The sequence below is a fragment of the Camellia sinensis genome, chromosome 13 (assembly GCF_055761805.1).
Source record: "Camellia sinensis isolate YWXY chromosome 13, ASM5576180v1, whole genome shotgun sequence".
Taxonomy (NCBI): domain Eukaryota; kingdom Viridiplantae; phylum Streptophyta; class Magnoliopsida; order Ericales; family Theaceae; genus Camellia; species Camellia sinensis.
This window is the reverse complement of record NC_138973.1, coordinates 46,716,945-46,744,692: the sequence shown is the minus strand read 5'-3', so window position 1 is coordinate 46,744,692 and position 27,748 is coordinate 46,716,945. Positions and strand designations below refer to the sequence as shown.

Below are 27,748 nucleotides of genomic sequence, written 5' to 3'. Positions count from 1 at the left end.
TTTTTTTTATTTTAAACATAATCTGTAGACGGATTGTGGATTTGCGCGGGTAGATTCAGATCTGACCCAAACCCAATTTTGAATGTAAAAATAGACCCGGACTTGCCCTATTTATGCATGCGGATAGGTTAGATTTGTGCGGGTTGCGCAATTGGATAAACTGTTACTGGTTAGGAGTTAAAAAATCATAAATTTTTGCTCTGTTTGATAGAGTTTTTGAAGTTTAATTTTATCCCTTAATTTGAGTGTGTTGTTTGGTTACAATTTTAGAAAATTAATTCCACGCTCGCTTTTCAAAACACTTTTCAATATCATATGTCACATCACTCAATTCAAATTCTTTTCAAAACTCATAACTAAACAAATTTTTTACACTTAAATCATAATTTCAAAACTCACAAAGTTAAAATACAACTCTATTATCAAATCATAATTTTAAAACTCTATCCCGGAACCTTTATTATTCTTTGGTTTTTAATTTTTTAATAATTTTTAACTTTTTAATTATTATTGTAATCCCCCAGACGTGCACTAAGTAAAAAATCAAACAAAATCGACCGCTATGATTTGAATCGGAGCAGGTTGCAATTGTTTTAGTTTTCGGGTCAGCCCTATATCTTTCTCGTTATCTCTCTTCATTCACACAACTAACATGGGGATTCTATCTTGGTGGGGAGGAAAGAAGGAGGCTCCATCCTCCTCCGGAAGCAAACCCACCCAGAAACCCGTCCCGAAGGACAAGCCTTTGCCCCAGCAATCCGAGGTCCCGGGTATGAACGGCGCTGTGGAGGTCATCCGTTCCGGAGCTCCGCCGCCCGACGTCACGGTCTTCGAGTTCGGGTCGGTAGCCACTTCCACCGACAAGGTCACCCTGGCCGGGTACTGTCCCGTATCCGACGAGCTCGAACCCTGCCGCTGGGAGATCTTACCGGCCAGTGGCGACGATGCTCCTCAGTTTCGCGTGGTCTTCTGAGAGGGGGCAAAAATTGCTACCGAAGATTGTAAGAAATTTCGGAGACCTTGCTATGAGTTTGACTGAGTGAAATCCAAGATGTTTTTTTTTTTTGGTATAATTCACTGAACTTGAATGAAAAAAAAAATTTAAAATTGTACTTCTTAGTTTTAATTTGGCTGTTTTTGTGGAGGTTTGTGTTTTTCTTGCATATTTAAGAATTGGGTTTTGATTTGATTAGTTCAGTTTTAGTTTTTGCATATGCTATTCTGTTTAATTTTGATATATGCATCTATACCCTTCCAGTGTTTGTATTTGTACTGTTGAGTGTACTTAGGAATATATTCAGTAACTTCATCTCTAATTTGGTAAGGGGTTAATATTCATCTCTAAGGCTGTGTTTTGAATCATGAATTTTGGGTAGCGATTTAGAAAGGGAAACGAATATACGAGGTAAATGGATAAAAAGCTTAGCTTACCTATGATCCTCCCCAGACACCACAGTGGCTGGAGTCTCTTGCACTAGGGCTGACTTTTAGGTAAAGGGAAGAGGAAGGTAAAGGGAAGAGGAAGTGAAGTGGAGGAGATCTATCATCTTCTTTTGTAGAAGAAGAACAATTGACATGTCTATAGTGTGATTTGATGTATTTTTTAGGTAGTGTTTGGGATGAACATCTGCATTGGGAACTGCAAGCTCATTCTAGTGGGAGAGATTCAAAATGTTCGAGGACTGGCCGAATTCTTGAGATTGAGAGTGGGATCCCTCTCAACAAATACAAATTTGGGTCTTCCTTCAACTTAGAAGGTTTATAGCTATTTGGGATGAGGTTATGTAACACCTTGAGATTGGCTTGTAGGGTGGAAGCGACAATATTTATCTAAGGGAGATAAAATTACTCTTATCAAGAATACATTGGCTAGTCTACCTATTTATTTGATGTTTCTATTCCCTCTACCTGCATCAGTGGAAAGAGTTTTGACAAGTTGAGAATTTTTTTTTTTGAGGTTTAGAGGAGTTCAAATTTCATCTTGTAGATTGGAATGTGTGTGTTCCTATTGAAGATGGTGGTTTGGGCCTTCGCCATTTTTGTCAGTTCAATCAAACACTACTGGGGAAGTGCCTATGGAGATATATGTAGAGGAGTCTTTGTTGCTTATCATAAAATAAATAAATAAAATATAATAATAATATTAAGTTAAGGAGGAGCACCAATTATGGGAAAAGCCAGAAGGGTGATTGATTGCAAGTTTGGAGTGGACCAAGGAGGATGGACATCTAAGGTACATTGAGAGCCATATGAGGTGGGTGTGGAGGCCTTGTTGACTTTTTTGAGCTTTCTGAGCTCCTTTATGAGATCTGATGTTCCATCAAACATAGTGGATAGATAGGAAGAGGCGGAAGCATGGAAATTGGATTTTCTTGTTCAAATCCTATGATTCCTTGATTATTGGTGGGACGAGGAACTGTTTCCCATTGAAGATCTTTTGGAAGTCGAGAATTATAACAAAAGTAACATTTTATTATTATTTTTTAGAAATCCAGTTTGGACTCCATTCTTACTATTGATAATTTGGTGAAAAGAGGTTTCATACATAACCTAATAGGTGTTATTATAAAGTGGAGGAGACAGTGGACATAGGTGGAGCCAGAATTTTTGCAAATATAATAGACATGTTTATCCTTAATTATCTCAATCTATCCATGAATTCACAACCACTTGGTGGGTCTTGAGTTATTGGCATTGTATATTGGATGGTTGAGATTTTTCTTTCAAACAAATGTGGAATGGTTACAAATCCTAAATCCAAATTCTATAAGCTAGTTCACCTGCTCTGGATTAGGAATGCAGTAAAGTTTGGCCCTGAAACCAGCCTTTGCCTTGAATTAGTATTTCAAGCATATAAGTGTACTCTACCATTAGAACTATAAATAAACTAGGTTTTGTTGTATAACTTTGTTTCTAGTGGTTTCTTTCTGGCTTAATGTCTGATGGAATGATAGTAACCATTTTGACAGGAATTTGGTGTAGAATTACGAATCTTTCTGTCTCTGATAGCAAGAATCAGTGGAAAAGGATAGGAAACTTGAAATTGTTTATCAGTTGTTGGTTAGTTGGATCTTCTCTAGTCTTGTTTTGTTTCTTCATCTTTTTGTGTTGTGTTTGGTGTAAACCGTTTTTAGTCTTCCTTTGCCACATTTGTTTGATAGAAGCCAGAGAGGGTTAGCAAACATATAGAGCATTGTTTCCATGATACAAATTATTATTTTGCCTGTATCCCCTGTGTATTCACTATCCCATCGCTGTGAAGTATGCTCTAAAACTTTCCCTTCCAAAAGCTGTGTCATTGTTGTATTTGACCAATGTCGCCCTCTTTAAACTTGTCATGCCAAAAAACAATTAGGGTTATAACTTACTCGCAGGTTCTTCCTAATCTGATTGAAAGAGTTTATGTGAGAATTTTGAATTTAACCATTGCTGCTAGTTGAAAACATATAGATCTGCTATTTTCATATATGGAAACCAAGTAATTGATGTTTTGATAGGTGTTTGAGCATCATTCATGCACGAGAGTAAAGTGTTTTGATATCATAATTTTTTTTTTTTTACGACAACATATCATTGATTGTTTGGTTCACTTTTCTTTACATGTTTTTTGCGGTCATAGCATTACTGACAACAGGAGCAAGAATGGCAGTTAGTTCGTTTGCCAGGATTGAACTTCAAAAAAGGCATGGCGGAGGGAAGAAGAAAAAAAAAAAAAAAAAACTCTACACATTATAATTCAACTGGTGGTGGTTATTGTTGGTTTTGTAAGAAAAAATGAAAAAAGAAAAAGAAGAAGAATAAATAAGAAGAAAAGAAAAGAAAGTGACTATTGCTGGGCATCTACTGCAGTTGCCAATGAGCTGCAACGATTGAAAATGTTGGTATTACTACAGTCCATCTCCAATCATTCAAGCATTGTAATTTTCAAAAGAGGTTTCCAGTTTTTATTTATTTATTTTTTTTCATATGTAATTTTCAAAAGAGGTTTCCAGTTATTTATTTATTTATTTATTTTCATATCTGAATGAAGTTTCAAGTTCAAAGACCTACTTTGAACATTCAAAATCAACTTAAAACTCAATTTTTTTAAAAAATAATAAAATACAAAGACAATTGCAGTCTAGTCTACCATGAGTCTAATTTCATGTGAACCTTTTATTTGTAGTCCTCTATGCATAAATTATTCATGAAAAAAATAATAATTTGTAATTATATAATTTCATTATAATTGTCTTTGAAAAAATTAACAATTTATTTTCACAATCACACTATTCAACTTTTGAAAATAAATGTAATAAAATTATATGATTTTAATTTTTCAATCAATTAAATATAAATGATTTGAATTATGAGAATATGAACCCAGACTAATAGTAATTCAATCCAAATATTGTACTGAATATTCATTATGCAGCTGTGAACCATCAACTTCATATTATGGCATTCTTTTATTTTTGCAACATGCTTAATCATATTTGTGAATCAAATTCTGGGTTACTATTATTGTTTTTAATTTGAAATTCACAATTATTCACAAGTTTTGGAAAAAAATTTTGGAAAATTTTGTTTGATTTAATTACATTGGAAAACTTATTTGTAGGGAATATTTCCCAAAAATTTTTAAGGAATTTTTCCCAAAAATTTTTAGGAAACACAAACCAAATAAGGCCAATAAAATCTCTCTCCTCACCATTTCTTCATCTCAAAGTCTTACTCTATTTCATTGATAACAACCACAGCCCCTCCGTTCAAAGAAAAAACTAGTGTCCCTAGTGTACTCATTACAGGAGAAACTAGAGAGAGAGAGAGAGAGAGAGAGTTAGAAGGAAATGGAGGTGGGTAGAAGAAAGCGCATAACATGGGAGAGCAGAATCAAGAGTGATGAACTCAACGGAGGACTCAAAATCTTCCATGGTGAAGAAGAGAACTCGGAAGAAAGTCGTCCTGAAACCCAGACTGGATTCCAGAGGATTTCTCAAACCCATAATAAATTGCAGAGTTTAGGCAAGTTTTCACTCATGGATGGATTTGATTTCTTTTTTCATTTTTTTGGATGCTACTTCACTATACCTCTCCATTTTCAAGCATTCATTTTGTGATGTTTGTTAAATTTTAACAGCTGATTTGGTTATGTGGAGAGATGTCTCAAAATCAGCATTCATGTTCGGTATTGGAACATTTATCATAATTGCATCATCTTACACCAAAGATATCAATATCAGGTCAGAAATAGTACTCCAAGCTCATATGACACAACACAACTACTCTAACCATGCTCATTATCCAATTTTTCTTGTTCATTTTACTCATCTCCTGTTTCAAAACAGAGCACAGAGCTAAAAACACTCTTTGATGATTTTACAGCTTCATAACTGCGGTTTCTTATCTGGGTCTTGTCTATCTTGCTGCAATCTTCTTATTCAAATCCATTATTTGCAGGTAATTTATTAAATGAAGAACTTTAGATAAATGAAAAAGAGCAAAATAATTGCAAATTAAGTAGGTGCAAGGGAGAACTGTGTCATTTTCGCACAGTTCTCACTTATTGATTTTCGATTATTTGTCTGTTTCCTATTCATCTGAAACTCCCTTTATTCTTTTTTATTTTTATGGGAAAGTTCATTTACCACATAGGAGTTAATTAAAGACTTGTTTGATGGTTTCTTTTTTTTTTTTTTTTTGCTATAATTTTGGAAAAAAAATAACAGGGGAGTTATAGGAGGAGATGATACAAACCAAGACTACATTGTTGGGGAAGAAGAGGCAGTATGGTTAGTAAAAATGATTCTTCCTTATTTGAATGAGTTTCTTCTAAAGTTCAGAACCCTTTTTTGTGGAGATCCTGCCACTACAATGAAGGTGAGTTTCATTTCACTCATTTTCTATAGTTTATCAAGTAACAAGTGCTACATACTCAGAAAAAATATCAGAATAATGTTTAAAATTTGAATCTATAGTATAGATTTAAACTTGATCCTATATATTACTTTCGAAGTGAATTTGATCTACTCAATAGGAAGTTTAGGCAACTTTTTTTTCCTTTTCTATAGTATAGATCTCCAATATTCTTTCTTCTTGTTGTTTTATTGTTTTTAAATGTTACCTTGTCAGTTGGCAATCATGCTATTTGTTTTGGCGAGGTTTGGCAGCACCATAACTATTTGGAAGATGGCCAAATTGGGTGAGTTATGATTTCATTTTAATTTTCAAAATGGAGATTGTTATTTACACCTCTCACTGGCTATTCACACTCCATATTGTGTTTTGGTTAAGAACAAAATTTAAAGGATAGAAAACAAAAGTAGAGTATGAATAGTAATTTCCTTAAAAATTTGGGTGCTAAATTTGTTGACTAATCTTTTTTATTCATCATTTTAGTGGAGTTAAAAGTCTATTTTGCCTTGGCCCAGTGGCAATATAGGTGTTACATTGGAGACTCATCAATTATAAATAAAATTGTAAAGTGTGTTTGTATTACGAATTTGGGATGAGATTTGGAAAAAAAAAAATGTAAAAGAAATTTTAATGAAGTGTAAGTTAAATTTTTGTTTAATGTTTTTTTTTTTTTTTTCAAATTCCTGATCTAGAGACGGTGTAAACTAATTAAGTTGAATAATAGTGTTTAAATTGTTGTTCAAAAAAAAGATTGTTCAAGCTTAATTTAAAATTTTAATGAATGAATTTCAAAATGTGCAAATTTAACTTGTTTATCTTTCAATATAATCTCAAACGATATTTAGTCGAATTGAATTTGAATGTATAAATGTGCAAATTTAATTATTTCTTTTACAATGTATATAAATTTATTGACTCGATATAAAAAAAGTAACATTTTCAAAATATGTTTATCTTTGCAAAATAAATTAGGTTAAAAAAAGCTTAAATCATTTTACAATTCTCACTATCAAAGAAATAATCATTGTGTTTGGTTTTAATTTTTTAGATTTAATTTTTTGAAAATTGAATTTTTAATTTTTTTTTATTTTAGTGAATATTTTTAAAATTTTAAACATTTTTTTTTACTTTTTTTAAATGCACTTTATTTAGATGTATCTAAAAAATAAAATATTTATAAATAAATATTTTACAAAATCAATAAATATACAAGAATATGAAAAATGTATTGAATTTTTTAATTTTTTTTAATATTTTTGGTATTTAGTGAGTTTTTTAAATATTTTTTTACGAATATTATATTTGTTAAGTGTATTTATGTTACGTGTATTTAAAAATTAAAAAAAATTACTTTGAATATTTAAAAAAAAATAGTGAAAAAAAAGAAAAGAAAAATAAAAAAAAATTCAGTGCGTTTGGTTTCAATTTTCTGGATTAAGTTTTTTAAAAATTGAGTTTTTTGGTTTTCGTATTCTTTTGTTTTTAGTGAATATTTTTTAAATTTAAAATATTTTTTTTTACTTTTTTAGATGCGCCTTAGTTAGATGTAACTAAAAGGTAAAAAATTTGTGAAAAAATATTTTAAAAAATTAATAAATACATAAAAATATAAAAATGGTACTGAATTTTTGAATTTTTTTTTATATTTTTGGTATTTAGTGAATTTTTAAAAGATTTTTTTTACAATTTTTTTACTTTTTAGGTGTATTATGCTATGTGTGTCTAAAAAGTAAAAAAATTGCTTAAAATATTAAAAAAAATTAATAAAAACAAAAAGACACAAAAAATAAGAAAATATAACTTTTTAAAAAGTGCTTTTTGAAAAATAAAAACAAGCTTAATTTTAAAAAAAATAAATCTTAAAAATTCAAATCAAACAAGTTGCATAATTTTACTAATTGGCATGATCTATTGTGGGATCCATGACAATTGTTAAAAATTTGTTAAAATATTAGTTAATAAAATTTAAATAATTATACAATAACTCCAATTTGAAACACGAGGAATGTGACACAAGTTTAATCTTAATGTAGCATTTTTACATAATTTTACGTGATAAATATTTCTTGGGTATCCTATAAATGCTTATTTTTGCTTGATAATTTTCTCCAATTTTTTCTTGAAAACCAAATAGATCTAACCAAAATGTTAAAATTTTCTGAGCATTATTTAATTATTTATATTATGGACTGTCGTTTTGCGCTGACTCTATGTGTGGTGTGAACAGGGTTTTTTGGAGTATTCAGCTTACCAAAGATATGCTCATCCTATTCCAGTGACCCTGGTGTACTCATTACAAGAGAAACTAGACAGAGAGAGAGAGAGAGTTATAAGGAAATGGAGCTGGGTAGAAGAAAGCGCACAACAAGAAATGGTGTGGTGGCAGGTTCTGTTTGGGAGAGCAGAATGAAGAGTGATGAAGTCAAAGGAGGAATCAAAGTCTTCAATGGTGAAGAAGAGAACTCAAAATTGGTTTCAAATAAATCTTTGGATGGTCCAAGCAAAAATTTAGATGGGTTGGGTGATGGAACTGGGAGGAATTCATTTGAATTGAAGGTGGCGAAACCGGAGTCGAATGAGGCTTTTGTTGAGTCTGTTGTGGCAATTGAGAAGAGCCCAGTTGGAATTGTGGAGACTAGATCTGATGAAACTAGAGAGAGAGAGAGAGAGAGTTATAAGGAAATGGAGGTGGGTAGAAGAAAGCGCATAACATGGGAGAGCAGAATAAAGAGTGATGAACTCAACGGAGGACTCAAAATCTTCTATGGTGAAGAAGAGAACTCAGAAGAGAGTGGTGACAAAAGTTTGAGACCAAAACCAAGTCCTATTGGGGTCAGTGGCAAGAGGAAGACATGGAAATCTGAGAATTCTGATGGTCTTGGGAGAAGCCCAATTCAGATTGCAAGGCAAAGATCTGAAATAAACAAGAATTTGGATGTACAATGTAAGGAGTTGAGTGTGTCTACTAATGGAATCAAGAAAAACCCAGTTCAGTCAAAGAAATCAAGATCTGAGCAACTAAGTGTGTCTGTTAATGGAATTGAGAGAAGCCCAATTCACAAAATGAAGACAAGATCTAAGGAATCTAAGGAGTTAAATGTGTTTGTTGAAAGAACTGAGAGAAAGCTAAATCAGGTTAGGAAGGCAAACTCTGAATCCCAGAAGTTAGTTGGTGAATCTGATGATGGAAACGAGAGGAATTTAGTTCAATTGAGGAAAGTGAAGCCAGAGTCCAACAAGGCTTTGGATGAATCCGTAGATACAAAAGCAAAATTGGTTTCAAATAAATCTTCGGATGGTCCAAGCAAAAATTTAGATGGGTTGGGTGATGGAACTGGGAGGAATTCATTTGAATTGAAGGTGGCGAAACCGGAGTCGAACGAGGCTTTTGTTGAGTTTGTTGTGGCAATTGAGAAGAGCCCAGTTGGAATTGCGGAGACTAGATCTGATGAAACTAGAGAGAGAGAGAGAGAGGGTTATAAGGAAATGGAGGTGGGTAGAAGAAAGCGCATAACATGGGAGAGCAGAATAAAGAGTGATGAACTCAACGGAGGACTCAAAATCTTCCATGGTGAAGAAGAGAACTCAGAAGAGAGTGGTGACAAAAGTTTGAGACCAAAACCAAGTCCTATTGGGGTCAGTGGCAAGAGGAAGACATGGAAATCTGAGAATTCTGATGGGCTTGAGAGAAGCCCAATTCAGATTGCAAGGCAAAGATTTGAAATAAACAAGAATTTGGATGTACAGTGTAAGGAGTCGAGTGTATCTACTGATGGAATCAAGAAAAACCCAGTTCAGTCAAAGAAATCAAGATCTGAGCAACTAAGTGTGTTTGTTAATGGAATTGAGAGAAGCTCATTTCACAAAATGAAGACAAGATCTGAGGAATCTAAGGAGCTAAATGTGTTTGTTGAAAGAACTGAGAGAAACCCAAATCAGGCTAGGAAGGCAAAGTCTGAATCCCAGAAGTTAGTTGGTGAATCTGATGATGGAAACGAGAGGAATTTAGTTCAATTGAGTAAAGTGAAGTCAGGGTCCACTAAGGCTTTGGATGAATCCGTAGATACAAAAGCAAAATTGGTTTCAAATAAATCTTTGGATGGCCCAAACAAAAATTTAGATGGGTTGAGTGATGGAACTGGGGGGAATTCATTTGAATTGAAGGTGGCAAAATTGATATTAAAATTTGAATCTATGGTATAGATTTAAACTTGATCCTATATATTACTTTTGAAATGAATTTGATCTACTCAATAGGAATTTTAGACAACTCTTTTTTCCTTTTCTATAGTATCATAATTTGAATCTATAGTGTAGATCTGCAGTAATTCTTTCTTCTTGTTCTTTTATTGTTTTTAAATGTGACCTTGTCAGTTGGCAATCATGCTGTTTGTTTTGGCGAGGTTTGGTAGCTCCATAACTATTTGGAAGATGGCCAAATTGGTTTAGTTATGATTTCATTTGAATTTTCAAAATGGAGATTGTTATTTACACCCCTTACTGGCTATTCACACTCAATATTGTGTTTTGGTTAAGAACAAAATTTAAAGGATAGAAAGCAAAAGTAGAGTATAAATAGTAATTTTCTTAAAAATTTTGGTGCTAAATTTGTTTACTAATCTTTTTTATTCATTATTATTCATCATTTTAGTGGAGTTAAAAGTCTATTTTGCCTTGGCCTAGTGGCAATATAGGTGTTACATTGGAGTCTCATCAATTATAAATAAAATTGTAAGGTGTGTTTGTATTACAAATTTGGGATGAGATTTGAAGAAAAAAAAAAGATGTAAAAGAAATTTTAACGAAGTGTAAGTTAAATTTTTGCTTAATTTTTTTTTTTTTTCAAATTCCTGATCCGGAGACAGTGTAAACTAATTAAGTTGAATAGTAGTGTTTAAATTGTTGTTCAAAAAAAAGATTGTTCAAGCTTAATTTAAAATTTTAATGAATGAATTTCAAAATGTGCAAATTTAACTTGTTTATCTTTCGATAAAATCTCAAACGATATTTAGTCGAATTGAATTTGAATGTATAAATGTGCAAATTTAATTATTTCTTTTATAGTGTATATAAATTTATTGACTCGATATAAAAAAAGTAACATTTTCAAAATATGTTTATCTTTGCAAAATAAATTAGGTAAAAAAAAGCTTAAATCATTTTACAATTCTCACTATCAAAGAAATAATGATTGTGTTTGGTTTCAATTTTTTAGATTTAATTTTTAAAAAATTGAATTTTTAATTTTTTTTTATTTTTAGTGAATATTTTTAAAATTTTAAATATTTTTTTTTATTTTTTAGATGTACCTTACTTAGATGTATTTAAAAAATAAAATGTTTATAAATAAATATTTTAAAAAATCAATAAATATACAAGAATATGAAAAATGTATTGAATTTTTAATTTTTTAAAAAATATTTTTGATATTTACTGAATTTTCTAAATATTTTCTTTTATAAATATAATACTTGTTAAGTGTATTTAGAAATTTAAAAAATTAATTTAGAATATTTTAAAAAATTAAGTAAAAAAAAATATCTGAAATATAAAAAAATTAATTTTTTTAAAAGTGAATTTTAAAAATTCAAATCAAGCAAGCTGAATAATTTATTAATTAGCATGATCTATTGTGAGATCCAATGACAATTGTTAAAAATTTGTTAAAATATTAGTTAATAAAATTTAAATAATTATACAATAACTCCAATTTGATACACGAGGAATGTGCCACAAGTTTAATCCTAATGTAGCATTTTTACATAATTTTACGTGATAAATTTTTCTTGGGTATCCCATAAATGCTTATTTTTGCCTGATAGTTTTCTCTAATTTTTTCTCGGGAACCAAACAAATCTAACCAAAAAGTTAAAATTTTCTGAGCATTAATTATTTAATATTATGGACTGTCGTTTTGCGCTGACTAGTAGATGTGGTGTGACAACTAGGTGTGGTGTGCACAGAGTTTTTTGGAGTATTCAGCGTACCAAAGATATGCTCATCGTATTCCACGCTCATCACCGCCTACGGTAATAACACTCTCCACTATGCTTACTTTTTGTAATTCTCAAGCATTGTTTAGGAAGGGTTGATTTTGAGTAATGACAGGGATAATGAAGAAAATATTATAAGGATGGTTATGGAAGATTTTTCATTGTGAGATTATATATGTAATAAAATATTATATATTAATTAAAAAATGAAAAAATTTTGTGAAATATTTTATGATTTTTTTTTATGAACTCTAATATTATTCGTTGATTTTAACCTAAATTTTTTTTAAAAAAATCATTAAATAAGTAAAAAAAAAATTAGTAAATTATATAAAAATGCCAAAGATTTCTCCTTTTTTTTTCTCTATTTTTTTTTTTTAATTTTTTCGTAAAAAGTCAAAAAATCATTTCAAATATACTATTTTTTTTCCCTAGTAATTCTAGAGACTTAAAAGATTTATTAAATGTCTCACGTGGGTGTAACACACATAAGACCCACATGGTATGAATCTTACAGCCATGTGAGACATTTGGTAGAATTTTTTTGATAAATCTTTTGGGAGTCTCTAGCATTTTTCTTTTTTATCTCATATTTTAGTAAAAAATTCAAAAAAAAAAATTAAAATAACATGTTTCCAAACGAGATTTTAGAGCTCGTTTGGAAATTGACTATTTAAATTAATTTTTTACTAATATTTTATTAAATACGTATAAAAAAGTAAAAAGAATGATGTTATTGAAAGTTTTGGTTATTTTTGTGCAAAACTTGCTTTCCAAACGGAGGAAGCGAAGCGGTTAGAAAAGAATATTAGATCCCATAATTTTAATCAATTAATAACAAATTATGACACTATTTGAATTTGTCCCACGACTAGTGCATAATTTTTTTTATTTATTATTATTGGTAAATTACCATAAACCTTCTTAAACTATATAATTAATTTGTCATTTGTCCCTTTGAATTTCAAAATGTAACAGTTAACTACTTTGAATTTTCATCATTTTACACTCAATACATTTTGTTAGGATTTTGTCTTGGAATTTTAACGAAATCAATTCATGTGTGAAATACATGATACACTTATTATTTTTTAGAATAATAATATCCGTTATTGATTTTTTAAAAGCAATGATACTCTTATCTAATAATTTCATTTGTATTTTGTCTTTTTTATCTTAGTGGTAAAGTGCAAACAGAATCACTAGATAAATACATTATTGCCCTAAAAATTAAATAAATGTGTGATGTGCTTTATATATGATTTGACTTTGTGTAAATCCCTAACAAAATTCTAATAAAAATGATTAATTGTAACAAGATAATATTTTAAGGTGGTTTAACTGTTGAGTTTTGAAGTTTAGAGGAACAAAAAGCAAATTGTTCATAATTTAAGTTTATTATAATTTGCTCTTTATTTATTTATTACCTTCTTTTTTAGTATTTTTTAAGTGAAGAATGTATAAAATCTCTAAATAAAAATTCATATAATTTGATGTACAATAATTTTAAATGATAAATGTTAATTTTTGATTTGTCAATCATAAAATTTTAACTCTTTCTTAAATCATTGTGGATGGATTTAAAATTATTAATTATAAATTTTTAACATTTGTCAACAAGTATGTGTATGATAGTGCAACATTAGAGTATGGTATTGTTTGGTGCAATTTATCTGAGCGGCTTATAATTTTATTTTTATTTATTCTGAGAGTCTATGCTAGATTGTTTAGTATAGTTTTTGCTTATAATTTATTAATAAGAAATAACTTAAATAAGTTTAAAAAAAGACTAATTTCGATTTTTTTTTTTAACTTTTACGTTTTTGCTTATAATTTATTAATAAAAAATAACTTAAATAAATTTTAAAAATTAATTTTTAATTTTTTTTTTAATTTCGACTTTTAAATTATCAAGTTTTAATTTATAAGTAAACATTCGTATAAACCACACCATTGAATTTATCACAAAGCATTCTATGCTCTACCCCGGCCAGTGTGAGTCAGTGTGATATCTACTGGTTGTTTTGAGAAGTTGGTTAAAAGTTAATTCTTTTAATTTTTTTTTAAAAATGTGTAAAAAATAAAAAAGGTGATATGATCCAAAATAAATTAAAAATTGACTTTTGGCTTTTGTGAGACTTACATTATATTGTTTGGTTGTAATTTTTATTATTTAGATTATATTCTAATAGTCATTCTATCAAACAAATTTGACGTATTTTTTAATTCCCAACTAATTACGCAATACATACATATAATTGAGATTATATATTTCCATATTTATCGTAAAATAAATGTGAACAAGAGGTAATTATATATCTCACTAATTTAGATGGATAATTAATCTTACACTAATATCATGGGTTGTTAATCTTTTCATTATTAATTGTGCTAATCAAACATACCCTAAGAATATAGATTTAATAATGGGCCTCTAAGCAAATACATATGGATGAGTTTTTTTTCATATATATATTAAAAAAAAAAACATCTTATTCACTAAAATCAATCTTTTGAACTCGGTTCAAGTGTGATGAATTTTATATATAAAGGAAAAAGAAATTTATTTTCTTGTATATATTATGTTCATTTGACATTAGAATTTTACAAGAAAAATTTAAATTTAACAGTTCATTTACCAAGAAAACAAAAGTTACAGGAAAGTTTAATTTTTTTTGGTTAAGATTTTCACAATGCAAAATCTACACATATGGATCTCATAAGTTTCTTACTAACCTGAACAATAAAATTTATGTGGAAAATTTGATTTCTTTGTAATTTACATGAAAACATATTTTATATGAGAGCGGTCTTCTTTATTCATTTATTTATTTGTTATTATAGGTAAATTTTGGATTGGACAATTGAGAGACGTTTGGGAATCATGCTCACACAAGAAGGCTGTGGCTTTTGGCATCTTTGCCCTTGTATGGAACCTGTCATCGGTCGTAGCTTGCATATGGGCAGGTAAGGACACTTTTGTCATTTCATTCATACCTATATATACGCATGAATAATAGTAAGTACATATAATAATGCATACTCTTAGGTTTTCTATAAAAAATAATGTATAGTATATATATTTTTCATCCCAAGTTCTCTCAACATAAGTAGTTTCGTGAAGTCGACAAATCTTAAAAACACATAAACATAATATTAGATTTAGTTAAATTTTGATAATCGTATGGTTATTATACAGTGTTTAACTGAATGCCTTGATTCGTGCAAAAACATATCAAACTTTTTTTTGTTACGTATTGTTTATCCATTTGAGTCATATAATTGCATTTAGAAATTGACTATTTTAGTTAATTTTTTGACTTCTTAAGAAAAGATATACAGAAAAATAGAGAGCGTGATGTGAAATATAGCTTTTTGAAACATTTCAAAAATATCACAAAATAAAAAAACATTTCAAACTTAATTTAGAAAATATAGCTTTTTGAGCATATTTTTTAAGCTGAAAAAATAAATAAACTAAAATTAAAATATATATATATATATATATATATCTTAACTTTTTAAATTACAAGTACTTAAACATGAAATTTCAAAATTTAAACTAAAAAAGTGCAAATAAATTTTGTAAAATAAATAACACATACATAAATTGTTGATAATATTTTTGGGTTTTTCTAACATGCATTATTGATTTACATCCCATGCAGTGTTCATGTTATTTGTGGCGTTCAGATGTTATCAACAATCACTTGTGAGAGATGATTGGGTAGAGGATGAAGCGAAATGTGAGACCACGTGTCAAGTGCAGATTGGAGGACAAAGACAAAGGCGTAGGCCTACCTTAGTGGAATTAAAAGAAAGAAAATAAATAAATAAAAAAAGGTTAAAGAATGCACACACACTAGAGTTATTATAACTAAAGTAGTTGTGCCACTGATTTGATCTAATTATCTGATATAAGAGAATAATATTTAGCCTCTTTTTTGCATTTTTAATTCTTTTTATTTCTTATTATTACTGTTTTTGGTGTACATATTTTGTATGGTGACACTTAATTCTCAATTAATATGGTGATATTACATGCACCAATTAATATACACACTAGTATACCAACTAGTGTTATGTCATTATTACTGACCTCACCTATTATACAAATTACAAATATTCAAAATTTCTAAAATTATGACATATCATTTGTTAGTATACTAGTTAGTATATTAATTGATACATATATCATTATTCCAATTAATATAAGTGTTGTAGTGTGTAGACCTCAATAATGGCTTTTGTACATTAGTGTGTACAAATAGATTTGATGATGTAAATTCAAAATTAGTGTGTCTTAAGATACAATTAGAAGAATGAATTTGATTCACATTTTTAAATTTTACATAAATTTCTATTTTTTTAATTTAAAATTATTTTTTAATATTTATTTTTGTCAAACTAATTTATATTTTAAAAACTAAACCAAACAAAGTGAAATAATACATCTTTTCAAAATTGTCAAGTAAATTTTTTTTTTGCTAAACTAACTTTAAGTTTTGTTTAAAAAACACAAAAGTTATAAAGTTAACCAGATAAGCGGATTATTACTTTAAAAAATTTGAGACAAACATTGGACCAATTTAAAAACAAAATAGGTTCATTCTAAATAATAAGAGTAATGCTATATATGATATAATTTTATATTTTATTCTATTTTTCTCATACTAAACAAAAAAGATAATATTTTTCAATTTAAACATGACATAATGAGGTTCACATTAAATGTGTAGGTGATTCTATCCTTGTGTTTAGAAGTGAAGAAAAAAAAAATAATAATCGTAAATTACACTGACCTTTCATAAGGTTGGGTGAAAATATAACAATTTTTATAATTTTGACATAAGTATATTAATTTTTATTTTAGTAAGGTTAATGGATCAAAATTAGGATAGATGGTGTGAAAATGTAAAAAATAAATAAATTGAAATATAAAAGTAGATGACAATAGCAAATATTTCATTATATAACTAGCAAGTAATTAAAGCTTCGTTTGAGATATGGGTTGATTTTTTAATTTTTTAACTTTTTGACTATTAACCTGATGTTAAAAAATCTCGTTTGGAAAGTGTTTTTTTGGCTTTTTTTACTTTTGTAAGAGAAAAAAAAAACATGATTATGGTTTGAATGTAACAATTTTTAGCTTGGGGCTAAAAGGCCTATTTTGACTTTTGAATAATACTATATGCACAAATTAGTGTACTAACTAGTGTACAAATTACAAATACCAAAAACCTATTAAATTATGTCACATTATCAATTGATACACTAATTAGTATATTAATTGGTGCATGTAGCACCATCGTTGTCTTTTTGTAACTATTTTATCCCTAACCAACCCCAATCCAAACCCAACTTCCCAAACGATTATTGATAAAAATAAAACTAATTAATTATTGAACTTAAAAAATTATGAAACTATATTTTTATGTCAAAATTATAAAATATAGGGACATTTACACATAAGTTCTAATTTATGAACTTATACTTTATTAAGTTCTAACTAAGATTTTTTTGGACCTTCAAATTCCATTAATTTCTTAATAGTCGAAGTTGTCTTGTTTGGAAAGAAAAAGCTCTAGGCTTTTTAGCTAAAATAGCCACACAAAACGTTATGTGATAAAAAATCGAAATATTACAACATTCAATAGCTGTTATAAGATATAAAAAGAATAATTCTTAACTCAAGGATGGTTGATTGGTGTGATGGAAGGAAATATTACAGTTATAAGATATAAAAACGTTAATTAACTCATGGGGAGTCTACTGGGGAAGTGGAGGACTCATGAGGGTAGGCTAACCTACAAGATACAAGGCTATTGGTTGTGCTTTTCTAAATGTCTTGTAATAAAAAATAAATATTATAAAAAGTTATAAGAAATCTTAATAGCGTGTATCAAATATCAAAAAAAATGTTATGGACCTAAATGAATTACTAAATATTTTATTAAATCTCTTATATGAGTGTGGAATCTACACAAATTACATGTGGGTGGATCTCACATACATGTAAGAAATTTGATAAGATATTTGATAATTCATTTAGATTACCAAGCGTAACTCCAAATAAAATCTATATAAAAAAAAAATGGTGCATTAAATGCATAGTAATTGTGGTAGGAGAGTAGCTATGTTCATCACAGTGGTGTTAGTTGACACCACTAAATTTCAAAAAATAAAATAAAACAAAATTAGTTTTGAAAATTTTTTTTAAGAGGCTCAAAATCTAAAATTTATTTGGTTCATAATTTTCTCAAAACTATTTTCAATCATTTTTACTATCTCATCTCTCCTTCTCTTATATCATATATATATATATATATATATCAATCAATCACTTTTTCTCTCTTATCTCTCTTCTCTCATTTTTTCACATTCTACACATAAATTAACCATTCTGAAAACTTTACATATTGACCCCGACCCTCCCAAAAAAAAACTCGCTCTAACGATTTTGATATCCCAATATTTTGTTTTATTTGTAATTTGACTAGTTTGGATTGGTTTTGTCAATATAATTGAGAATGTATGAAATTTATAAAGTATCATATAAATGTTAATATTGTTTAGTTGTGTAAAATTAAAAATATGATATAATGACATTGATGATGATGTTTTGCTAAATAAACCCAAAATTCCTAACTATGCCATTGAGTTGTGGTACTATTTTTCTGTAGGGATCAATGTTGACTATTTTTTGCAAAAAACTTTGACTATCAATCCATACATACTCCATAATAGTAGTTGTTTTCAGCTTGCTCCCTCTTAAATGAGTTTCCACCCACCAACCACGATCACCCTACCGGACTTTGTTTACCATATCCTTTGTTTCCATGTGCTTCACTTTGAATCCAGGTGAATGCTTTAAATAATTTATTTATTATGTTTATTAAAAAATAATTTATATAAAGAATTTAATTAATCGAATATCAGTAATCAGGATCAAATTATTTTTTTTAAAAAAAATATTCTTAAATCATATTTCTCTTTCATATTTTTAAGACAGATATAATTCATTCTTATAACTACTAATAATATACTTTATTAAATAAATAATCTTATGAACGAGAGTTTTACACAATAAATTATTCATATCATGAAAAAGTATTTGAGATGGGCGATTGAAGGGCACACACACTACAAGGATTCCTTGACTAATTGATAGATGAAATTGGTTTTTTTCACGTGCTTCCAAATTGTGTGGGAAAAAAAACACACATGCACACACTTGCTGTTGGTCTAAATCAGTAAAAACTCATTCAAAAAGCGTATTAATCCCGCCTAAAAAAGTTATGATTTTCAATGTTTTGGAGTATATCATAAAATCTCTCTATTTTGTTTTAAATCAACAATGATTCAGAGTATTAGTTTTGATACTCTAATAGAGTACTAATAACATGACAAGGGAAAAAAAAATCAAGATTAAAACATCACATCACAATGTGTGAGACTTACTATCAGCTCATTAGAACTAGCTTTAGAACTTACAAATTAAAATTTCAAAACATTTTTCTATTTTAAATGGCCGATATGGATAGCCCCAAATTACAGCCCAATATTTTGACTCTCTGGACCTACAAATTGGCAACCCATCTAATTCTCTGAAGTTTCATAAAAAGGCCCAAATGATAAATACTTCTAATCACCCAAACACCATGGTCAATAAATCAGCCAAGCAAAAGCTTTTGTGTGGGATAGGCTATTAGTGGGTTTTGGTTATTTTAATTTGTGGAAAAAAGTTAGGTTTGGAATGATGTTTAGGCTTTTTTGTATGGGAAAATGTGTTTGGAATAAGTATTTTGCCATTCTACCGTTGATGTGACACTTGCAAAATGACATTAAAAATTAAAGTTTTTGGGGTATTTTGGTAATTTCCTCAGGGGCTGCCTCTTCAACCTTCACCTGTTGCACAAAACTTTTTTTTGGTTATATTAGCCTTTTTTCAATGTTTTTATTATTGCACTGATTAAGCCCCATTTGTTTTGGGTATATAGGTAGAAATTGGATTAAGATAGAGGTGAAACTTATTTAATATTATGTTTGTTTATAAATTTGGAGAAGGGATTGAGATAGGAGAACAATAGTAACTGTTGTGTATCAATTGGAGGTTTATTATGGACTTATTTTTATGATCCAAACCGTTCATTTTATAAGATTTGTTGAGTACTTTATTCTTACTAAAAATCATATTAATCGGATATCAATAACTATATGATCAAACCGATTAATATGATTTTATAGGAGGTTTATTTTTATTGATATCCGATTAATATGATTTTTTTGTAGGCATGAAGTACTTAACAAACCCTACAAAATGACAGTTCGGATCATAAAAATAAGTCCATAATAAACCTCCTATTAAGGCACAGCAGTAATCCCATTTCCTTGAGATGGAGATCCGAATTTGGTTGGGCTTTAGGAGGGGGATTGAGATGGAGGAGGTGGAGGTGGAGGTGGATGTGGTCTTGAAAAAACAGTCTGCCGAACTATTTTTATTTTTGTTTTTATTTTTTACATGTTGGGCATTTTTTTTTTAACATTAATGTTTATAATGTTTTTGTATTTTTTTATTTGTTTTATTATTTTATAGAAAAATAATTTTACGATTCCTACGCCAACAACTATCATCAAAACAAACTCAATTTTACTTAATCTCTTCATTATCAATTCCTTCACAATTAATCGCCTCCATTAATTCTACCACTGAAAACAAACGATACTTAAATTAGCACCCAAACCAACATCTCAAATATTACTCAAAGGCCCAGATATTCACCCACTTAGTGGTAGCAATGGCATAGTAGAGGTGGTAATGTTGGGGTAAAAGTGGTGTTGGTGGTGGGTTAATGAGAGTAATGGTAAGGAGTGTGGTGGTGATAGTAGCAATAGCAATGATTGCATTAATAGTGGTGGTGGTAATAGCAAGATGGAGGTGGTTGGGGGCGATGATATTAATAAGATCTTAATTGGAAAATTATTTTTTATCTTTTAAAAGTGGAAAAATATTTTTTAACTTAAATAAATTTATTTTCTATGATAAACACATAATATATATATATATATATATATTTTGTCAAACAAACGGAGCATTAATAGAAAATATCATTTATAACGTGAAGAGTTTTTGTTAACATGTAAAGGATTTTTTTTTTTTTATCGCGAACATGTAAAGGTTAAAAAGTTTAAATATTTTATATGAAAATACATGTAATAAAAAATTGTATAATGTTTTTTTAAATACTTTAATATACATTAACAAGGCCCAAGAAGAAAATGAAAAGGAAAGGGACAGAAAAGGAAAGAAGGTCACAATTATGATGAGTAGATGTGAAGCTGTTGTTGTTGTTGTGGGCAAGTGTTGGGAGGACTTAGCAGAGGGGTGAGAAGCATGTAACCTCTCAACCCAATTGGCTCAATTTCTTTTTCTCCCCATGTTGTAAGTTTTCTATTTTTTTTTTTTTTGAGTTCTTTTGATTGATTGATTATTATGGTCAGAAGATAATACTAAAATAATTATGTTTTGTTTCAAAGCATTTTCAAGACAGACAAGCGTGTTGTAGTAATTGTAATCAGCTTAGTTGCTTTTCTGACTTATGAAATGGGATGACTGTTGAATCTTGAACAATATTTTACGTGACTCTCTCTCTGTCTCTTTCTAAGTTTCTTGACCATTTTTTTTAAAAAAAGGTCATGACAAGTGCTCTTGAAGTTTGAGGACATATGTTTTATATTTTTATAATTGTTTAAAATAATTTAAATAAGTGTACATTTTAATTTTTTATAAAAAAATATACGAAAAAGTAAAAAAGTGATAGGATTTAAAAATAAATAAAAAAAATAAAAAATATGATTATATAACGTACCCAAACAAATTTAGATTTTATCATAAAAATAAATAATAACTTTGAAATACACGTTCATAAAAATTATATAATTATAATAATTGAATGAATTTAATTTTGTTTAATGAATGCCCCCCATGTACAACGTATAAAAATCAACAATTCAACTCACAAATGATTTTGATGATGGATCTCACATCCTAAACAGCACCCAATTGATTTTTTTTTTTTTATCAATCGATAAATGAGTAATTATAAATTTAAGAAGTATACTGTTAGCCTAGGGGTGTAATTTTGGCCCGTGGCCCGCGGGCGGCCCGAAACCCGTCCGCGGCCCGAGGTCAGCCCGGCCCGAGCCCAAGCCCAGCCCGATGCCTTTGGCCTGGGCCATCATTTTGAAGCCCGACCCAACCCTTGACCCGCTCAAGGCCCGCCCAAAAGCCCGGGCCAAGGCTCGGCCCACCCCGATGCCCATTTTTTTTAATGAAAAATAATAAAATTTTGGTGGGAAAAATTAAAAAAAATTGTTTAGGCCCGCCCAAAGCCCCAGCCCAAGCCTGAGACCTCGCCCACTGGCCTGCCCAAAGCTTGAATACCCCTGGGCCTGGGCTAGGGCCTGGGCCTAGTTTTCTGGCCCGTTGGCCGGACCGGGCCGATTTTTTGACGGGAGCCCGCAAGGCCCGACATAGGCCGGGCCGGTCCAAAATTACACCCTTACATTAGCCCAACAATCACCAAAAAAAAATTTACAATCACCAAATCCATCAACTACTACAAGCCCACATAATCCCCAAATCAAACAACTACCGCAAACCCAAACTTTGAAATGAATTCTCAAAAAGCCCAATCTTTCTTGTATTACTCCAATTTTTTTATGGGATTTTTTCCAGTCGGTCCTAATAATTGAATCTATTATCTATTAGGTCTTAAGTTTCTATCTCATGTATCAGGAAGTCCTGTTATATTTTTTTATTTCGATTTTGCCCCTACTACCAGCTGGTAAAAATCCTTATTTAAACCATCCCAAACACTTTATAAATCTTTAATTGTTTATAATATTTATTATTCATTAATTTTTTTCAATTTATATTAACTTCTCTTATGATCATTTTTCCAAAACTTTTCTTCTTTCTCATCTCTTTCTCTCTAGAAAATACCACCATTGTAGCTATGGCCATGGCCATCCACCCGCAACCACCATCGTCGTCTGTCACTAACCACTGCTACCGCCACCGATCACCACCATTACCTTTGCCAGCCACTACCACCACCATTGCTCACCAATCATCTCTACCGTCGCCAATCTATACTTCACCATCTCTCAACCGTTTGACTCGCTCGCCCAACATTGTCGTCTTCTTTCGTCTTTGCCATTACCGTCGCTTTTTTTCCATGCTCCATCTACCATCATCGTCGTTCTTCATCAATCATCAATCCACCATCTTCAACATCGAACTTCACCAATGGCTTCTGAGAGGGTAATTTGTGTGAAGTTTGGGCCAAGCTAGGTCTGGATAGAGAGTGGGTTGAGCTATGGGCCGAGGTAAATAGGCTTCGCGACTAGACCTTGTTAGCTCGGTCAAGAATGGCTGCAATTAGCTCGGTTTAAGTATTTTGGACCGAGGTCTGAATGAACAAGGACCAAGCTAGGCATTACTCATGAATGCGCCGAGCTAACTGTGTCCGAAGGTTAGTGGTAGATTGGCTCTTTTGTCGTGCTATCGTGGTAAAACCATCTCACTTGGTTAAGCAATGAGGGGGGTGTAGAAAGATAAGCATTACCTTTCTGATTCCTAGGAGGATTCTACATTGGAGAATAAGAGTCCTACTAGGATTGTGCCAGGCAGAATCTATAAAAGCTCATAGCAGGACATATGTACAGGTACCACAATCTTGAATCTCAAATACACAGAACTTTTGTCCATTGTCTATTGGTTGACTTAGGCATCGAAGAGGTACCCGGCACACACCTGCCGGCTAGCTCACATTTGTGTTTTCAGGGAGTAAAACGACGATATTTGGAGGAGTACAAACTTGATCAACAAGATTATACGAGAAGATTATTTCGTGCTCGTACAATTGGCGCCGTCTGTGAGAATTACACAAAGAACAAAACCTTTCGATCGAGTTTTCCTGTCTAGTTGAAATCAATGGCTCACAATGAAAACTTGCCGCAATCTGCTATTGATGGGCAAACCCCGGAAGGGGGTGAGAGGCGCGAAGGTTTACCTTCTATCCCACCCATGGCAGAATTAGAAGCCCAGTGACGGAACTCCCGAAAGGACACACGAAAGAGAAGGGACACTAGTCCCCGTCACTCTCAGAGTCCTGAAAGACAAAAGCAAAGGTTGGATCCTCAAGTTCTGGAGGATCGCGTGAGGAAGCAAAATGAGTTAATAAGAAGGATGGTGGCAGACATGGAGACCATGAAATGCCAGATCAAGGAAAAAATGGTGGCGACAGAAGGGGGATACAAAGGCAACATGCCCTCTTACCACTCGGAAGATGGTGACAGACATGTCACACCATCACAAGCAGAAAATAAGAGCCTTAGAACAGGCGACACTCAATCAATAACTTCCGGGACTCGTCACTCTAGGTCTGAGAGAACGAGGACTAAAAGGTCATATACAGAGGGAAGCAGCTATCGGCTTTCGCACACGCACCAAACGACATCTAGGCACACAAAGTTGCCTAGGTCAACGGACTTGCGATCAGTGCTAGAGGAGAGGGCCTGTTGGAAGGAGGACACCAGGGCTCGTGACCCTCGTAGAGTTTCAGCCTTGCAGCGATTGGCCCCTAGGACACATGGGAGTGTCAAGGTAGGGATGCCAATGTCACACCTTGCTTATGAACCAACGGATAAAGCATTAGCAAGGTTGCAAAGCTCGCCGTTCGTTCCGGCAATTGAGAACGCAGCACTACCCTCAGGCTTCCACCAGCCCAAATTCACTACTTATGAGGGGAAGTCAGATCCTTACATGCACTTAAGCCACTTTCGCCAAGTTATGACAGTATACCGGCGAAACGAAGCTTTAATGTGTATCCTGTTTCCATCCAGCCTGGGCGACCTGGGCCTAACTTGGTTCGAAAGACTGCCGGAAGGCAACATAGCCTCGTGGGCACAATTGGCAGAAGCATTCGTGACTAGATTTAGAATGAATACCAAAACACCCGTGGATATCGACCAGCTACTCTCCATTGACATAAGCGAAAAAGAGACATTTAGGTCTTACAACAGTCGCTACTAGGAGACTTTCAACCAGATTGGGGATTGCCCTACAAATCTCACCATCGCACAATACAAACGAGGTTTACTAGTCGATAACAAATTGAGGGACTCAATGACAATGATGCCACCCCTCACGATGGAGGCCCTAATAGAGAAAGTGCATTAACATATCAGAATAGAGGAAGATAGCGTCCGTGCTAAAGCCAAATCTGGCGCAGCAGCAATACCAGATAAAAAGACTACAGCAAAAGTCAACACGGTAGAACAATCAAGCAGGAATGGATGAGGCAGGCGAGCCAACAGAGAGGACCCAGAAAAAAGGACGTTAAGAGTCCGCACTGCCATCACCACAGTATTCAATAAACCTCTACCGGATTCTTAGCGAAATACGTGATGAACCCTTCGTTCGACGGCCTGCCAAGTGGGAGAAGCACAAAGGGGCTATAACGAGAGGTCCTGTTGCACCTTCCATGATGAGAAGGGGCACCGAACTGAAAATTACACACCATTGAGGCAACATCTGGAGGAGTTAGTGGCTGCTAGACACCTAGACCAGTATATAGAAGGGGGAACACAACCAACCCCCAGGACCTAAACAGACCAAACGGGATGCCGGTCGACGGTCCACCCCAAGGCATAATAAACGTTATACATGGGATCGTCGAACTTGAACGGGTATGTGAGCTCAGGGGGATGATCAAAAAGGCTGAGCACCAGGGCCAGAGTTGACGGCCTTCTGTTTCGTTTTTGTCAGCCAACCGATGTGCCTCCTGAGGAGGTTCCGATCGAGTTTAAAGCCATGGTTGTTTTTGTACTCATGCTAGTCTCTGTATGTGTTGTAAGGATAGGTCTTGAGATATAATACTTTGTAAATATTGGTGTCCTTTGATTGGCATGCTTATGTATATATATAAGTTTTGAAATGTTCCGTCTCATGTATGTTATCACAGCTCATTGGACCTTGTCTATTTTGTATTATTGCTTCCGCAGCCCCTTATTATTTGCTAATCTGTTCAGAGGCCTTTGGTAATCCACGGATTACTAGCCGATCATGGTGCTAAACCCATAGGGGCGGGTTTGGGTTGTGATAGTGTGTGTGTAGTTTCTATATCTTCTAGATCTCGCATCTCTAGATATGGTTTGCGATTGGTCGACGGCGACAAGGAGAAGAGGAGAGGACAATGGCAAGCAACCAACGACATGGCTGGGTTGATATGCGGTAGGTGATAAATCGGCGATGGAGTAAGGGGCTGATCTACAAGAGACGACGACGATGGTAGAGTAGAGGAGAGGAAAGAGATGGCAACAAATAGGAGATGAAAGAGACAATGAGCAAGGGGCGAGAGATGGTGGTGGTGATGACGATGGGAAGGAGAAGAAAGAAGTAGGCGAGATGAGAAAAAGAAAGAAAGAGAGAGAAAAAAAGACAAGGGCCAGATGAGAGAGAGTGAGAGAGAGAGAGAGAGAGAGAGGAGATGATCAAAAGAATGAAGATTTTTTTAGTTCAACATGAGTGAGATTTTTTTTATTTTTTTTATTTTAAACATAATCTGTAGACGGATTGTGGATTTGCGCGGGTAGATTCAGATCTGACCCAAACCCAATTTTGAATGTAAAAATAGACCCGGACTTGCCCTATTTATGCATGCGGATAGGTTAGATTTGTGCGGGTTGCGCAATTGGATAAACTGTTACTGGTTAGGAGTTAAAAAATCATAAATTTTTGCTCTGTTTGATAGAGTTTTTGAAGTTTAATTTTATCCCTTAATTTGAGTGTGTTGTTTGGTTACAATTTTAGAAAATTAATTCCACGCTCGCTTTTCAAAACACTTTTCAATATCATATGTCACATCACTCAATTCAAATTCTTTTCAAAACTCATAACTAAACAAATTTTTTACACTTAAATCATAATTTCAAAACTCACAAAGTTAAAATACAACTCTATTATCAAATCATAATTTTAAAACTCTATCCCACGGAACCTTTATTATTCTTTGGTTTTTAATTTTTTAATAATTTTTAACTTTTTAATTATTATTGTAATCCCCCATACGTGCACTAAGTAAAAAATCAAACAAAATCGACCGCTATGATTTGAATCGGAGCAGGTTGCAATTGTTTTAGTTTTCGGGTCAGCCCTATATCTTTCTCGTTATCTCTCTTCATTCACACAACTAACATGGGGATTCTATCTTGGTGGGGAGGAAAGAAGGAGGCTCCATCCTCCTCCGGAAGCAAACCCACCCAGAAACCCGTCCCGAAGGACAAGCCTTTGCCCCAGCAATCCGAGGTCCCGGGTATGAACGGCGCTGTGGAGGTCATCCGTTCCGGAGCTCCGCCGCCCGACGTCACGGTCTTCGAGTTCGGGTCGGTAGCCACTTCCACCGACAAGGTCACCCTGGCCGGGTACTGTCCCGTATCCGACGAGCTCGAACCCTGCCGCTGGGAGATCTTACCGGCCAGTGGCGACGATGCTCCTCAGTTTCGCGTGGTCTTCTGAGAGGGGGCAAAAATTGCTATGGATTGGGCTTTGAAAAGCCAATAGACCCAAGTGCAACCCATATATTTTAGGACTGGGCTGAGCTGACCCATATTTGTTGAACTTTTTTGATAAAATGTATCTATTAATAATACTATATACAAAAAATAAAAAAATAAATCACAAAAAATACTTAAGAAACAATGTATGGTCCTCACACCCAAAAAGTATTTGGATCCATCATTGTTTTTTGTTTGGTTTGTTTTTTTTATTGTTTTTATTAATTTTTTTTAGGGAT

General features: G+C 32.1%; 3 protein-coding genes across 3 annotated transcripts; all 3 read left to right on the top strand.

The window, feature by feature from the left end:
- The first annotated feature begins 645 nt into the window (after positions 1–645).
- LOC114316895 (uncharacterized) lies at positions 646–15,976 on the top strand. The gene is made up of 9 exons (XM_082902163.1): positions 646–5,004; positions 5,120–5,222; positions 5,365–5,439; positions 5,709–5,859; positions 6,112–6,181; positions 8,123–10,092; positions 11,844–11,924; positions 14,733–14,855; positions 15,557–15,976. The coding sequence occupies exons 1-8, from the start codon at positions 4,830–4,832 to the stop codon at positions 14,754–14,756; spliced, it is 2,649 nt and encodes an 882-aa protein (XP_082758289.1). The 5' UTR covers positions 646–4,829; the 3' UTR covers positions 14,757–14,855; positions 15,557–15,976.
- LOC114311886 (uncharacterized) lies at positions 653–973 on the top strand. Its single transcript, XM_028258056.1, has one exon. The coding sequence runs from the start codon at positions 653–655 to the stop codon at positions 971–973; it is 321 nt and encodes a 106-aa protein (XP_028113857.1).
- An 11,174-nt stretch (positions 15,977–27,150) lies between the features above and the next one.
- On the top strand, positions 27,151–27,471 carry LOC145805355 (uncharacterized). Its single transcript, XM_082900477.1, has one exon. The coding sequence runs from the start codon at positions 27,151–27,153 to the stop codon at positions 27,469–27,471; it is 321 nt and encodes a 106-aa protein (XP_082756603.1).
- Positions 27,472–27,748: the final 277 nt, after the last annotated feature.

What these genes read in the sequence shown, in the direction of transcription:
- LOC114311886 (XM_028258056.1), top strand. Translation starts at nt 653, where the DNA reads ATGGGGATTCTATCTTGGTGGGGAGGAAAGAAGGAGGCTCCATCCTCC.
- LOC145805355 (XM_082900477.1), top strand. Translation starts at nt 27,151, where the DNA reads ATGGGGATTCTATCTTGGTGGGGAGGAAAGAAGGAGGCTCCATCCTCC.
- LOC114316895 (XM_082902163.1), top strand. Translation starts at nt 4,830, where the DNA reads ATGGAGGTGGGTAGAAGAAAGCGCATAACATGGGAGAGCAGAATCAAG. An exon ending in ACCAAAGATATCAATATCAG is followed by an intron (nt 5,223 to 5,364) that starts GTCAGAAATAGT and finishes ATGATTTTACAG; the next exon opens with CTTCATAACTGCGGTTTCTT. An exon ending in TTGGAAGATGGCCAAATTGG is followed by an intron (nt 6,182 to 8,122) that starts GTGAGTTATGAT and finishes TGGTGTGAACAG; the next exon opens with GGTTTTTTGGAGTATTCAGC.